Source organism: Podarcis tiliguerta, assembly GCF_965153285.1.
Source record: "Podarcis tiliguerta genome assembly, chromosome: 4".
NCBI classification, from domain to species: Eukaryota; Metazoa; Chordata; class Lepidosauria; order Squamata; family Lacertidae; genus Podarcis; species Podarcis tiliguerta.
In genome coordinates, this window is record NC_139537.1 from 54140046 (window position 1) to 54156682 (window position 16637).

At 40.5% G+C, this 16637-nt stretch overlaps 1 protein-coding gene across 1 annotated transcript; it reads left to right on the forward strand.

Annotated features, from left to right (window-relative positions):
• The first annotated feature begins 103 nt into the window (after nt 1-103).
• NDUFV3 (NADH:ubiquinone oxidoreductase subunit V3) lies at nt 104-10656 on the forward strand. The gene is made up of 4 exons (XM_083437382.1): nt 104-241; nt 3349-3442; nt 6889-7749; nt 10411-10656. The coding sequence occupies exons 1-4, from the start codon at nt 194-196 to the stop codon at nt 10575-10577; spliced, it is 1170 nt and encodes a 389-aa protein (XP_083293508.1). The 5' UTR covers nt 104-193; the 3' UTR covers nt 10578-10656.
• Nucleotides 10657-16637: the final 5981 nt, after the last annotated feature.

The following is a 16637-nucleotide window of genomic DNA, read 5'->3' on the forward strand; positions in this document are numbered from 1 at the left end:
CCCTGTTGAGGAAGGGGAATCCCCACTTCTCCCTCGCCGTCACTCAGCAGCAGAGAGCGCTGCTCATTGGATACTGCAGGGAATGTGGGCGGAGCAAGACCCCGACTGAAATGCGCGGAGCGCCTGACAGAGGAGGGACCTTTTCCTCCTGGGCGGAGGTTGCAGCAGGGACGAGGTTGGGTGGGACGCCGAAATGGCGACGTCTTTGCTAATCTCCTGTGGCCGTACTGCCGTGCTCAAGGTAACCGAGGGTGCAGATCCGAGAGGCGCTTTCGGGCTGGCCGCTCCGTCGCCACAGTGCCGTTTATAGTGTTTGTGCCCGTGGACAGACCTTGTGTGCGTCAGGATTCGACCTGACGTTTCCGGGTTGTGCAGCTTGAGTCAGTGCATTATTCCTTGGCAGTAAGTTTTGCTGATTTCAGTGGGACTTACTCCCTAGAAGATGGCAGTAGGGCAGGCTTCCTCAACCTCGGCCCTCCAGATGTTTTTGGCCTACAACTCCCATGATCCCTAGCTAGCAGGACCAGTGGTCAGGGATGATGGGAATTGTAGTCTCAAAAACATCTGGAGGGATGAGGTTGAGGAAGCCTGCAGTAGGGTTTTAGCTGTAAGTAACTTCAAAGCCTGCAGGGCAATGGGCAAACTCTTAGCTGCCTCTTTGATTTTGGCTTCTCATGCTATTATTTATTTTTATTGATATTGAATGGAGGAGGCTGTCACTCAGAGGTAACGCCCAACATTTGCATCCAAAAGATCTCAGATTCAGTCTGGCATGTGTAGGTAAAGGATCTCTGGTAGCAAAGCCAGGAAATAATTTTTCCCGAGGCCTTGGCGAGCAGGAGAACCACTGTAAGTCAGACTAGAGCATGCTTCGCAAATTACATTTTCATTAATTTAGAGAGAGATATGGAAAAATCACATAATCGCTGTTGCCTGTTGCTGTATTGTTCTACCTCACTGAGGGCTGCTTTGCTGAAACCCTAGCCCTCACACATGGGACAAGTGCTTGCATTTTATTTCTAGACCACGGATTGGATGAACCAGTCCTGATTGCTCCTGAGCCACATAGTGCCTACTGTGATTTTTTGCAATAAATGCAGGTCTAGATGGATTTTCTGGACCCCGACTTGACCAACCAATATATTTATTACTTTTTAAAGTAAGAGAGTACATCCTACATTACCTAATGCTGTTTAACAGCCCTAACTAGTATAGATCATCTGACTATGTGCTCTTGCTTTTATCACCTTAAATCTTAAACTTCCCAAGGGGCCTTGGTGGGACCTGCACCCAAAAGAGCTTTATTTGAGTGCCTGTTACCTCCTCCTACATTTTGTCTTGGGACTCTTGCCAGATGCAGAGACTTTACCACCACCCACCACCACCTGTGCTTCAGCAGTAGATTCAAGGGAACCCCCAACTATGAACTCAACACTGTAACACCCACACACCCGCTGCATGGAGTTCCTTCCATCAGCTTAGGCTAGTGGCCTACTTGCAAACCTATCCAGTAGGGATAACTTGGCTACAGTAATCTGTGCTCAGGTAACCTCAAGTCTGGATTGCTGCAATATGTTTTATGTGGGGCTGCCTTTGAAAATGTTCAGAGCTTGAGTTAGTTCAGAATGTGCCTGGCCAACTGGTGATGGATTTGAGGCAACATAAGACATGCCTGCTGGATCAAGCCAGTGGCCAGTGGCACAGTTATACTACAGCATCCTGAGGGAAGCCTGCAAGTTGGACATGAACACAACAGCATTCTGCCCATCTGTGATTCTCAGCAACTTCATTCAGAGGCATAATGACTCTGACAGTAGAGAGAGAACATAGCCATGAATTTGTCTATAAGAATAGACAATATAACACCTAGTCTGTTCCAACTTCACTAGCTGCCTGCATGCTTCCAAGCCTAATTCAAAGTGATGGTTTTGACATGCAAAGCTCTTTCCTGCTCAGGACTCCAGTATCTTCTAGATTGCCTCTCCCTATATGAGAGACCCATAGATCTTTGTTTGAGGCTCTTCTCCTGGTCCCCTTCTGAGGGAAGCTAATGACAAAGGAGAGGGCCTTTTCAGTTTTGGCTTTGTATCTGTGAAATTTGCTCCCCACCGAAGCCTTCATTGACATCTTTTTGGCACCAGGCAAAGGCTTAGCTTTTGTCCCAGGCTTTTGACAGACTAAGATGATATTGCTTGTTATTAGTATGCTGCCAAAGCTTCCTGTGGCTATTATGGGGTTGTTGGTTGCTCTGTTTTATGGTATAATATATTTGTGATTTTAGCAGAATTGTAAGTCACTTGGAGACCTTTGAGTAACAAGCAGTCAACAAACCAAATAATAGAAGTAGGAGTGCAAGTACAGACATGCTTAGTCTGTGTTCATATTCCTGTTTAACAGGTGCTATAAACTATAGGTTGTTGTGGTGCAGGCTTTAAATCTTCTAGTTGTATAAGGCTATAAATTCTGCAGTGAGTATTTCTTCAGGTATGTTTAGTGCCACTTCCCACTTTTAGACTACCAGTAATTTCTTCACTGGTAAAATAATAAAGTTCCTTACAGCCCAGGTAAAAGGCATGGTGGCTTTATTAGATGTTAACCTATATTAATGTAATATTTTACAATGATGCAGAAGGTGTATATTGTTGTCTTCATTCTCTCCCACCCGCACCCCAAATTGTACATTACATTCACTTGTCAATCAGTTCTGTATTTGGAGCAGGAGAAAAAAAGCACACTTCAGTGTGGTAGCACCAACTTTTAACATTCCGCTTAATTGCAAGGCATCCGTAACCATTTCCAGATATAATAATAAAAAAGCATTTATATGCACTGTACCTGTTTCATCTGCACAGAGTTGTGTCAAAACCCTTATTTGAAAGTAAAGTCCATTTACTTGTACCAAACTTATGCCCCTTTAAGTGAGGCTGGAAAAAACTAGGTATAGTTGTACAGGTGCATAAGCATTTGATATATATGCCTAGGACCTGAAGTAAGAATATTTGTTTGAGAGTAAGGGTGTCTTTCTATATTTCTAAACGTTTGTGCATGTTCTATGTGAATACTTGTTGGTACAAATGGGTATACATGTAGCAACATAGGCTTTTGTTAAGACAACATTTCAGATTTCATAGTTTTCTTAATTTGCACAGTTTATGCTCTGGAAGGAATTGCAGGGAGTGAGTGGTCTGTTTTATCACAACTGCTGTACATATATGCCTGATTTTTAGTCATATTTGTCTACATTGTGCTTTATACTTTTTGTAGCCTGGGTAATTATAAATGACATTATTAAATCAAGTGTCTTTCTAATTATTACAGATTTTCTACTTATTTCTAATTCTTTTGCAGACTTTTAAGTTGCAAGCATGGGGGCTTCGAAGCGTACCTCCTGCTGTTTCTCTCTGCACCAAACCAGGGGATGGTAAGAAAGTCTCCAAAAAAAGTAAGGTACCTTTTCTTATTTGTTAATTATGCAAGTTATAAGATTGTTTGCATAACATTTTGTAACAATATTGATCAAAGTTTGTCAGTTTTAATGGTCTGCAGAATGTTAAGATTCAGACTTTTAAAATTACACCTAGTGGTTATTAAAATATTCTAGGTATTCTGTAGAGGACTTGTATAGCAACTTTTAAAGATTGTATGCCACAGGTTGTTCACCTAAAATATCAAGGCTTATTTCTAAAATAATTGGATTATTCTAACATCTTTTAAGAGATTAAAACATTCAAAGCAGCAATACTTGCAGCTGTCAATCTATTAAACTCCATTTAGCAATTTCAGTGTAACAGACAGAAGGCAGATATTTTAGGAAAACGCTCTCTATAATTAGCCTTTAGAACAGGAATACTGGACTACACGTCCCATCATCCCTTATCATTGGCCATGCTAGCTGAGACTGATGGGAGTTGGAGTCCAACAGCTCCAGGAGGGCCAGGTTCATCTCTGTTGTAGAGTTTAATGATTTCTAACAAATGGATGACAGGAAAGCAGAGCACAAGGAAATTAGCCAACCCAATGAAGGTCACATTTCTCACTACATCAATGTAATTCCCAGCAGCTCATTGGGTTTTTCTTTATTTTTCTTTATTTGCAGTAAATTTACATCACATGCCTTGCCTGTATCTAAAATCATTTCAGGGGAATATTTAACAGCATTACCAGCTCCAATAAATGTAAGGTTATGGTCAAAATGTTGGGAGTCCCTCAGCAGTGTTTTTCTTAGGGAAGACAGAGACAATGTATGGGAATAATGATACATGGTTGTTTGTGAAATACATGAGTGGGCTTGTTTTATTAAACACGTTAAGATGTGAAACCTTTGCATGCAGCTTCCAATCTCCAATAAAATAGGTTTCAGAATATATACATATAAAACTTACACATTTGGTTGGAAAATGTCTACTATCGGGTTCTTTGATTGTTTATTAGCAGTTGCTGATAGAATTCTTCATGCATAGTGAACTCAAATTGACCAACAGTAACAAAATCACTTTCTATTCTGCAATTTGAGAAGGGTATTGGTACCACTCCTGTAGTCTCATCTGCCATTCTTAAACGTTACTTTAGGGAAATTCAGTACCTTAATTTGATTCTCTTTGACACAGTATATTTAAGCTTTTTAATACCTTTTCCTTGTTGTATGTTACTGCCCACTGAATTTAGACTGATTGCATACAAACGGCAGGGTCCACACACAATCCAGGCTTATTTGTGTAATCTTTGTGTGTTTATTAGTAGCTGTGCTTGGCTAAACTTTCTGTTCTTCCAGACTCTGTTATAACTATTAACTTGTAATTACTAGGGTATCTTAACATACAAAAGAGTATTTAGAGTTCGGAAAGTGCAACAAACCATTGACATGTATCTTTCTTCTTTTAACACTCTTAAAAATTTACTGTTAAATGAACTGTTAAATGTACATGGCTTTGGGCTGTAAACTCCCTGTCTTGCCTCCTTGAAAGGAATTATTATACCTTTTATTATTCCTGGTTCCTCAAATTTATTAGAGTGACCTGTAAAAACTGACACAGGAAAAAAACACATCCTGGTTTTTCCCTGGTGCTCCTCGTGCTGTGGTGGAGTAGTCTGCATATTCTAGAGATTGAAGAGTGTGCAGTATACTTTTGCACTGATGAAGGAAAACAATTTCTCATGAGTGTCATTCATGGAAAATAAAAACGGATTACGCAGATGTTGCTTTTCTGATGCTAATGGAATTGAAAATGCTAGTTTGATATCTAGTATTTTCCTCTGACAGGAGTGTAAGCACCTTTGTTATTCATATCATCCTTGTGCTTTGCATCCTTAAAAGCTCTGTGAAAACCACTTTACAATATATCAATCTGGTTATCAATGTCAATGATCATTCTTCAGTTGGAGCAAATTCAGTAGCACTTGAGGAGTATGTGTGGGTGCAAGAATTAAGTGTGGAGAACTGTGGTGCTCTCAATGTTGCTACTTAGAAAGTAGCTGCAATGTGGCCATTGACTTTTAAGTTACAAGTTTTGTTCAGTCCCTAATTAATTTTCTCAACGCTAACAATAATCTGAAAATGAATAATTCTGCTACCATGCTTTAAATACTGTCCTCTTTTCCCCAGTCTTTAATGATGGTCAGTTCTCATTTTCATGTTGATGATTTCATTCTTTCTTAGCTGTCTGAACTTCATAGCATGTATACTACTCTGGCTTAGTTTTATGCTGTCTTGCTTATTTAATGTCTTTTGGCATTCTCTGCTAAGGTTTCTGTTAAGTGCTCTTGGTGCAAGAACAACCTAGAATAGGATTAATTTTACTGTTCCTAAGATCCAAACATACTGATTCCCTGCATTATGATCACATACTTAATTGATTCACATACTTGATTCCAAAATACAGCCGTCTGTGATTAATTGGTGCTCAGACAATTGGTAACAAATCAAGGAAATGCACCCAGCACATTACAGAGAGTCAAATGTGGTCTTCCCCTTTCTTCAAGGAAGCTTGGGTGCACTTCCTAGATCATGAAGTCTGCAAAATAGTAAATCTTCCTTCTGTCTCTTGAGGTCTTGCATAAGCACTACATCTTTTTCATTGATGAGTATTTCTAATATTGAACAAGAGGTGGTCATATAATCAATGTATGCAATTCACTGCCACAAGAAATACTGACGGTGGCTTTTAACAAGAATAGATTAATTGCTGCAGGATAGGTCTATAAATGGTGGTTAAACTTGTTGTGTATAAAGGCAGAATGCTTCTGAATGTTGAGTACAAGGGAAAGTCCTACTCCTGGAAGCACCACCGAAAGGCAAAATATGCATTCTGCATGATAAACAAATACTGGAAAAGGCAAATGTTTTCTTTTCCATGTAAAACCATAAAATAGGAGGATCGCCCTCCCGACAGATTATATTGCTGCTGTTGAAAGTTTGTTTGAATAAATTTCTCACAAAATGTGTTGAATGTAGTTGAGGTACTTAGATACTGCAGTGCTAAATATACTCTTCACACTGCTAAGTGTGCTCTTCACAATGCACTCGAGGAGATAGGAGAGTGTTTTCATCCATATTTCACAGATTGGAACAAAGCGTTTCTGATGAAATGATGTTCACAGGCAGCGTGGCACAAAGAGGAGGAAATAACCTTCATGTTCCTGTGAGAGACTTCTGCAAGCAAAGGACACTTTTTGACATTTTTGTATGAAATGCAGCGTGTAACGGAAACTGAGCTTCCAGACTGGTGTTTATACCAGATAACTTCATATTAATGGGTGTGTTTGAAGCAGTCTATTCCAAAATGATATTGTTCTTTGCCATTTTGTAGATGTAATCGGCACCAAAGGAGTGTGTGAAAACAACAGTTGAATGTCGTTTAAAAGCTGTCTCCTCTTTTCCACAATTTACAGATAAAGGTGAGATAATTAACACTAAACCTGATGCTGCTGTAAAATTAAAAGATGAAGATCTGGGGAAATACTTGGCTAAGAAAACTGTGGTAAAATTTCCTCAGAGAGCAAAGCTTCCTTCTCTTGAGGGACAGTCTGTTGTTTCTTCAACAGCAGGCTTGGGGAAGAAGAAGGGAGATGAAGAGACATCCTCTTCCTCAAGCTCTGAGTCAGATTCTAGCTCTGATTCTGATGAGGAAGATTCTGCCTTTAAAGATACCATAAAAACCAAAGTATCATTTCCAAGTCGAGATCCCCCTTCTTCTGGTGATAGAACGAAGAAAGCAAAGATAAGAAGCGAAAAAGACGTTCCCCAAGAGCAGGTCAAAGGCAAAGCAGCTGAGAAGCTCCCTTATAGTCCTGGATTCACAGAAATCCCTGTGAAACAAAAGGAGGTGCATCAGACAACAGGTGGTGACAAGTTGTTATGGTCAGATTTGTCAACGTCTGCCACAAACCGAAGACATGAAGAAGCTCGTTTAAAGAGCACCGACTTTGGAACAAAAGTTGCAGAAAGTCAGAGGCCAACAGACGTAGCTAAGCCGCTGGAGGCATCTCCCCCTGAAGCATCTCCCCTTGGAGCAACTTCAAGTACATTGTCTAGAACTCAGTCAGTGCCTCAACAAAATGCAGCTCTGACTTTGCCAAGACAGGGGGGAAGTGTGGCAATGGAGGCACAAAAGACTGACATGCAAGGAAGAACTGCTGCTGTGCCACAAGGAGAGGTTTTGGATGGCAGAGTGCCAGCGGCAGAAACCACAGCGAAGGAGGAGATTGCCCTGGAAGCAGGAGTTCAGACTGAACAACAAAGCGCTATACAGGGTATCACTTTATCTTGTTTGTTCTACACTGATGTGCTATGGGGGCTGAGGGCTGTTTGTGAGCAAATATCTTGTACTCTTGAGTGCTGACATTGCTGAAAACATTCTGGAATCTCTTCCGCTCTTTTCTACAGCTTAATGCAGTTGTTTTTGCAGACTTTTCTGCTTTGCTGATGAGTTCTTTGTCTAGTTCTTTGCGCTTCCAGTCTTCTTTTCTTTGATTCTCCTGCTTGGCTTTTAGACTGTTGGTGGGAGAAAGCAGTACGTGTTTTCACAGCATTCTTTTGTACCAGTGATTATAACCATCTGAAACACTGAAAGGTGATAAAAGGAAGGGAGGTCCTTCAAAGCCAAATTGAGCCGAGTTCAAAATCGGATTGCCTTATCAAAATCGGAATTTTGCTCCACTTTGGCTAGAAGCACAATGAGGCCATTGAGCAATCTCTTTTGCAGTCTCCTTCTCTTCCTGCCCAGCACTTGCCCTCAGGCTTAACAGCTGATTTTCTACTGGGACTGTCTGTTCCTCCAGTACTCTCGACTCTTGTCTTTTTCCTCCTTTCACAGTTCTCTTGTAGATGTATAAGCCGGCTCTGCTGTGCTGATGCGATCACAAGGAACAAAGTTAGCTTTGGCACCAGAGGAATGATGGGGACGCTCTGCCTTCAGGCTAGCAAAGATATCGCTTCGGAATCCAGCATTAGCAAGAAGGGACATTCACAGCACAGGCCTTTCTCATATGTTCTCCCCTAGTAATATATCTCTGATATTGGAACTCCCGTACACATTTGGTCTTGTAATGTTGGTAGACTATGAGGGAGTCCTTTGGTCTGAAAACACACCAAAACCTCACAAGTAATCAATTCTTTCTCTCTCCCCTCACCCCATCCCAATATGTCAAAGACCCATTCAATCCATGTTCTTCATTATGTCCTTCTTCTTCCTCTGTCGTATTCTGTAGTACACTCATCTTATTCTTTAAAAATCTTTTTTTTTTTTTTACTAAAACATTTTCTGCCCAATAATTTGTCACTCTTGAAAGCAGAGAAAATAATACTCATGGCATGAAAAGTAAGGAAGCCTTCTGGAAGAAACTATTTAATTGAGTGCTAATTTTACACACACCATTACTGTGAAGCTTCCCAAATGTTCAGGCTTCTGTGTATCCAGCAGAGGGCAGTGGTGACTAGAAGAAGCATTGTTGAGACGATACCCTGAGAATGCTTTGAGCCTTTCATTTCTGCTTGGTTGTAGCCCAGGAAAAATTGAGATAACTGCAGTTAAGCGTGGAGGAAGGGGAGGTTGGTGAAACATGAAACCTTAAAGCAGACCATATTTAATTGTCAAGTTGTAATTCAGTGGAAGTTAGTGGAACCACTTGATGCTGATGTCCGTCTAACTAAAAGCCAAATATGGTGTGGGTTTCTATACAGGGCATAAACATTTTAAAGTCCTTTGTTTTTAGAGGAAGAGGCTGCAACATATGATGAGTTTTCCCATTGTCAATCGAGTGCTTGGCTATGCACAAAATCTTTTGCCTCTCTAACACTAGGTGCAAGCTTTTCTGCTGTTTCCATTTTCTATGTCCTCCACCTACTGACCAAGGCATAATACAGAGCATAGAGGGGACTCCGTATATCTTAAAATAAAAATAATGATTTAAAAATATACACGGCTCATTGTTAAAGGCAGATGAATGAGAATGCGATGTTGTGTAAAATATTGAGTTATATAAACTAGTTGTGGTCATAAAGGTCTCCAATTTCTCAATTTGGGAGATGCTTCCTTAGGAATTTTTATATGTTACAGGCAAAGGAGCACCAGTCTTGTGTTTCATGGCAGTGACAGGGTTCTTATTGCACCGTGTAATGTTTTTGTAGAAGTTTATTGAAGGATGAACATCTTACGGATTTTGTGAACTTAGTAGGGAGCTAAATACTCCTCTGAGGGAGGCAAAATACAAATATCTTTTCAATATAAATTTTATAAAGTTTTAATTAGATTTAGGTTCAACAGCAAACTCTCTCTTATTTTGAATACTCCATTGGAAGTAGAAAGCTGTGGAGTAGTTTCAAAATCTGCAAAAATTCAACCATTGAGTCCTTGATCCCAAAGCAGAACATGCATGTGCAGGGGAGACCAGTGCTGTGAGCCCAGAGTGGCTGGGGAAACCCAGCGGGGTATTATTATTATTATTAATATTATTATTATTATGTCTGAGCTGTGCTTTCTTCTTTTTCACAGCAGCACTTCTGCTGCCAGGGAAAGACACTTTCTTGCCTCTAACAGTGAAAATGGTTGTGATACAAATCAACAACAAAGCTTGAATTGCACGTGTGGGATAGTCTCAGATGCACATGCTCCTGTTTTGAATCTTGTCATTAGTTTTCCTGACTGAGAATATTAAAAGAAACATACTAACCTTCACAAAATCAGTTGCAGCTAGATGTGTACCTTTTATTTTATGTAACTTAAGGCATTGATTGCTACATGTTCAAATTCAAGTTATGTTTAATATAGTATAGTTTTGATTTCTCATAAAATATCAGTGGTTAGCTGCTGTTTCCAGTGACAGACTGAGAAATCTCCCTGAAATCTGACTCAGCCAGAAATAACGTGGTGTTTATTTTATCTCTGAATTCACAAGTATATTTTCTCCTCATAGAGGCCGAGCCGCCAGTTGAAACTGCTCCAGAAATATTTGACATGTCTACCTACAAGAATCTGCAGCACCATGATTATACATCATACACCTTTGTGGATTATGACGTTCAGCTTGCAAAATTCAGGCTGCCTCAGCCATCGTCTGGGAGAGTATCTCCACGACATTGAATCAAATGTGGAAATGCACAAACAAATTAATTCTGACAATGAAGGAATATCCATGCTACAATTAAAGTGCTGCAAATGAGTTTGCTGGCTGTCAGTTTTTTAAACACATGGAGCTCCTTTGAGAAGTTACAAAATCAGGTTCTAGTTCTAACAATAATCTCCCACTGTGTATTCTCAGTGGCACGGTTGCATTGCTTAAATTATCTAGAAAATCCCTGCTCATGAAATCCATTCAGATCACCTATCAATTGAGACTAAAATAGATAAGGCGAATAATACTGCATTTTCAATACAGGCAACTTCCAGTTTATGCGGCGAGTTGTGTTCTGAGGAATCGTACATTTATGTGAAATGCATATATTTGAAATACTATCTAAAAAGCCTGCAAACACCCTCTAAACATCTGAAAACCCTTGAAAAACCTCTTTTAAAACTCCACTTTCATTTTTCTTTTAAAAAAATTAATATAATGAAACTTCTTTTGCTTGTGTTTAGAAATATGTAGACCAAGATGAAGAAGAATATGAAGTTAGCTAGTTGACTCTGCTAGCCACATATAGCTTTAGGTAGCTATAACTCTGGCCTAGTGGGACTAATTTGAAGTGTTTCATTACTAGTTGAAAGCAAACAAGATGCCATATGTGAGCTGACTCCAGGCTTAGGCTGTAATCCTAACTAGGCATACTCTGATATACATCCCATAGAATTCAGTGGGGTTAGGACTGCAGCTTTATTTAAGCTTAGAGTAGACCAGTTGAAATTTGTGGGACAAGCTGATTGTGACTAACTGAAGTCCAATTGATTTTAGAGGGTCAATCAATTAATCTTTATTGAAGTCAAAGACCAGAGAGCAACTTTAACAGCAACAACATATACCACATGATAGCTGTCAACCTTTCCCTTTTTTTTAAGGGAAATTACCTTATTCCGAATAGGATTCCTTGCAAGAAAAGGGAAAAGCTGACAGCTATGTACCACATCTGCATGAAAAAGCAGGTCTACATTAAGCATGGCTAACTCTGGATCCAACTTGCATGCATGTGTCTACAACTGTTCATGTGTTAGCAAGTGAATAAGATGCATGATGTGTTGAGAGAGAGCTAAACATGATTTTAGAGCTGTGTTCTTTTAGCATTCAAATTTTATATCTACTTTGCCTTTCTCCTGCCCCCCCCCCATGCCTGAGGTAACTTAAACAACTGACATGTTTGTTTGTGTCTCATTGCTCCATGTTGTACAAACTATTGTTAAAACTGGAATTAGCTTGCCTGCTCCAATTCTGCACATTTGGGAGAAGGAATTCAAAAGCTTCCAGTTTTGTCTAACACTGGTTCATTGCTTCATTTGGACCAATAAAATGTGGTGAACATTAACAGTAGTTCTTTTCAAATCAGCCAAATTCAAACCATAGTTACTAAGTTGGTTTGTTTTAAATTTCCCATAGTTCAAATTAACCACAGTACTTTGTCTGAATAATGTGGCAAGCTATGATTAATTAAAAGCAGAAATGAAAGCATCTGAAGTCCTCCCAGAAACACAGAAGAACAAAAAGGAAGTAGAGTCCAAACTGAAAGATCCGTGCAGCTCTTTAATGCATGTTCACAACACATTAAATTATGGTTTAGTGTGATGTGCAACCATGCCAATGTTAAATATAATTTTAAAAAAAACAAATTTTTTTGCTGTGGGTTGTATCAGATGACACTAAGGCTTCTGTCACTGGAACTGGGTTGAAACAATTAAATAGAGACTTCTTCCCCTTGCAATCTCTCCCCCAAATCTGCTCAAGAGGGTTGGGGGACTCTGCAGAGCAGATTTAGAAGGTGTGCAAGAGGGAATTGCCCAAAATACTGTGTCTGATGAAGCAACCACAAAACCTCCAACACAGCAGTGTCATTTCGGACAAAAATAAGTCATTTATTAACATTTCTCCCCTTTTTTTGCCTAAGAAAATCTCACTGTACCTTAAAGAGGTCAAGGACATAGAGGAACAAGAGGAGCTTAATAACAAGGGGGATCTGTAACTGCCTTTGTTTCTCATATTAGAAGTTTTCCAAGAGCAAGGTTAAGCAAACTGAGGGCTGTACAGCTTCTTCTTTCCAAGGCTCAGGAATGTTCCTGGACCATTGGTCCTTAAGTCTTAAAAATCCCCTTGGTTTTTTTGGTTTTTTAATTTACACTCTGTAAGCACCTGTTGGGAGTTCTGGACTTATACTAAAAATAGATGCCATTTTAAATAGAAGTTTGGCTGGGTATCTTTGTGCCTTTTAAAACTATCTATAAAACAGGCACCCTTTTTGTTCCTCTCTCTGAAATTTGGCAGGTCTTTTCCCTTGGAGGGCAGTAGAATGAATACCTTTAAAAGTTGTGTAGATTGGTATTTTCCATCCAAACCTGCCAGCAGCAAGAAGGTGCCTGGATCTTCCATCAAAATCAGCAGGAAATAAATAGGATTGACCAGATGGGGGGAAACTTGACATAAAATGAATGTCGTACTAATTAATTAAAAGTAAAACAACATAATGTTATTAAAGAAGAAAATAGAATGGAAAACACACACAGCCACTTTCCTCCAACTGACATGCCTCACTATGTTCATGTATGTATGAAATTTAAAGTAGCCTCTGGTGACTTTTAATCCTCCTGGGCCAAACTTGCTTTCAGCCTTCTTCATCTATTGTACGTAAGAGCAGTTTACCAACATGAATTAATATTCATTTATATTAAACGTTTGTGTGCTTCAGCAAAACTACTGTCTGCTGCACTACTGCCTGAACAAGACTGTACTATGTCTACAAAATACACAAGTGTCAAAAATTCACAATGTTCCTTAACATGTACAGCTCAGTTGGCTAGAGCATGGTTCTAATAATGCCTGGGCATTATCAGGTTCAATCCCCGTATGGGACAGCTGCATATTCCTGCATTGCAGGGGTTTGGATTAGATGATCCTCAGGGTCCCTTCCAACTCTACGATTCTATTATTCTTTGAAAGGCAATGTTGCTGCAATAAATTCAACTCCAAGGTAACAAACCAGCCAACAGATACTGAGCAAAATAATGGGATATGTCCAAATATCACATTGATTGATTGTCCCTTTCCAGAGCTTTCTGAACAGCTGCACTGCTTGACAATCTTACTGCCAACATTACTACAGCTCTGTGACACCACTGCACGCCCAGGAATCTCCAAAGCATTAAATCTTCACACTTTGATGGTCCGGATTCTAACACCACATATAGTGCAATGCTCCATATTAGATTTTTCAATTATGTAGCTTAATTTCTAAAGTGATGCATTGGTCCAAAGTCCTATTAGAGGACTTCCTTGCTGCTCGAGTAAGCCGTACATAATGTTAATGTACTTTTCATTTTTATTACATACATTTTGCCACTTGTTTTAGGATTAGAAAAAAATATATATGTATGCTTTGGTTTTATATCACACCAAGGAAAATGAATTGCCAGTAAAAGCAAGCAATTTGGGCTCTATGTGCACACAGGAAGCTTACTGAGTAGGAAAACAATTTCCTAGACTTACTTTCCAATTGCGAGTAGACTTTAATTGCCTTCTGTTCGAAGTAGACTTTAAAATGTCTTGTAATCTTGCATAGGCAGCTGATGGATTCAGTCTGATGTTTTGAGTGATAGTGAGAGCATTATTGAAATGCAGTAATTAAGATAAAAACTACAAGCTTCCCTATTTTCATACTTAATTCAAAATTAATCAAAATTACAAAAGAAATTAGGAATGGTTTTGCAGCTGTTGAATTGACTGCCTGGCTTTCCACTCCTTTTTCTCTCCCCATCTGTTGTCTATTGCCATACCCACAAAATAGAAGCTATTTTGAGGTAGGAAACTTTTTCTGACATCTTTAGTCCCATTACAATAAATGTAATTGGGACTTTTAAAGATTAGTGTAATTATACAGAGACAGTGCTTGCACCTCATGAGAATATTAAAACTAAAGTTTTTCTATAACAGATAGATTGCCAAAACATGGTACACACTCAATTCAAAACATGATTAGAGAAGTCTGAAAGTGAATTCTATCTACCCTTGTCTGCCCAAAGGTTGAAGCTGTGTTATAAACTTAAGCCAGGGAACCTGGCCCTCCAGATGTTTGGGGGGCCACATCGCCATTATTCCTGACCATTTGCCATGGTGCCTGTGGCTGATGTAAGGCGGAGTCCAATGAAATCTGAAGGGCCACAGCTTCCCTATTCCTGACTTGGGCTGGTTGCCCAGTAATTCCCCCCAGAACCATGATAACAATAGTTCTGGGAGCATGTTGGGGGCTTAGAGATCGATCATTCAGAATTATAAAGGTAAAGGTACCCCTGCCCATACGGGCCAGTCTTGACAGACTCTAGGGTTGTGCACCCATCTTGCTCAAGAGGCCGGGGGCCAGCGCTGTCCGGAGACACTTCCGGGTCACGTGGCCAGCGTGACATCGCTGCTCTGGCGAGCCAGAGCCGCACACGGAACGCCGTTTACCTTCCCGCTAGTAAGCGGTCCCTGTTTATCTACTTGCCCCCGGGGGTGCTCTCAAACTCCTAGGTTGGCAGGCGCTGGGACCGAGCAACGGGAGCGCACCCCACCGCGGGGATTCGAACCGCCGACCTTTCGATCGGCAAGCCCTAGGCGCTGAGGCTTTTACCCACAGCGCCACCCGCGTCCCACTTCAGAATTATACCAAGATGTAATTGCCAGGATTCTGTGCAAAAACATGAGAGTCCCAGTGATGCAGAACTGTTAGATACTTGTGAGCAAAAGGTTGTCTCTTAATATCCTGCAATGCTTCAGCAAGGAGCAGGTCAGTCAGTGCAAGCAGTGGAGGGTTGTGGAGCCCCCTTTCAGGCATGAAAGAGAGAGCAGCAGGAGAGTTTCCAGTGACACACAGCTGACATTTGGTATGGGCTGAATCAGACAGTACAGCATCATGACAATTTACAATCTGGGTTTTCTTGATTTCTTCTAGCAGGAGAAACAGCTGCGAAGGGAAAGTATGGGTGAGAGAGAACGGCTTGTCACCATCCCTTCCTCATTTTGGCTCACAATGCCTTTTTTTAATGGCCTCTCAACTGCTTCATAGGAAGTGGCACTAACTGCATTGTAATGTGGGTTTCTGGTTCATTCCTCAGGTTAGAAGAGAGAAACTGCAAGCCAAACATTGGGGTTGTATGGGAGCTCACTCCCTTGCCTAGCATCCCTTTTGTAGAAGTGAGCTGACAGTGAGCACTGGGATAATTCCATTTTAATACAGTGGTACCTCGGGTTGCAGACGCTTCAGGTCACAGACTCCGCTAACCCAGAAATAGTACCTCAGGTTAAGAACTTTGCTTCAGGATGAGAACAGAAATCGCGCGGCGGCGGCGCGGCACCAGCAGGAGGCCCCATTAGCTAAAGTGGTGCTTCAGGTTAAGAACAGTTTCAGGTTAAGAACGGACCTCCAGAACAAATTAAGTACGTAACCAGAGGTACCACTGTAGTTCATGTTGGCTTTTATGACTGAAATCCGCACACCCTTGATGAATTTCTTTGGGAATCAACTTGAATGTGACACAAGGAGGGACTAAATTAAAGAAGAGGCGAGGAGTTTACTTACTATTCTCGGTCAAAGAAGGGGATTGGCCCAAGAAAACCTGCAGGAAAACGTATTTCCTTTGGTGACACCTTTTATGGAATGCCCGGGGCCACATAATAAAATGTAAAGTTCTCAGAAGCTTGGGCAATATCCAAGGTCTGTAACTGGAACTATTAAGGATATATTGCCTATTGGAAGTATCAGATATTTATTCAACTGCATATAATTAAATTAGAAAAGTGGAGAGGCCCGCTCATATTGTCACTGAAAGACTGCTAGCGGTAATACACTAATATATAAGGTACCATTCCATGTAATGGATAGTTTCTATCCCATTTCCAAATGACTTGCAGATGTATGGCTGTTGCAGCTGTTGCAGGCCTTGTAATAGCATTAGGCTCTGACTCAGTCGGTTGGTGCCAATGAATTCTGGCAGCGTAACGTGTTTTGATATTCCCAAGAAGGGAACCAC

Bases quoted from the DNA above. Each gene is read 5' to 3' on its own strand.
- NDUFV3 (XM_083437382.1), top strand. From the start codon at position 194: ATGGCGACGTCTTTGCTAATCTCCTGTGGCCGTACTGCCGTGCTCAAG. The intron at 242-3,348 runs GTAACCGAGGGT...ATTCTTTTGCAG, and splicing joins GCCGTACTGCCGTGCTCAAG to ACTTTTAAGTTGCAAGCATG. The intron at 7,750-10,410 runs GTATCACTTTAT...TTCTCCTCATAG, and splicing joins ACAACAAAGCGCTATACAGG to AGGCCGAGCCGCCAGTTGAA.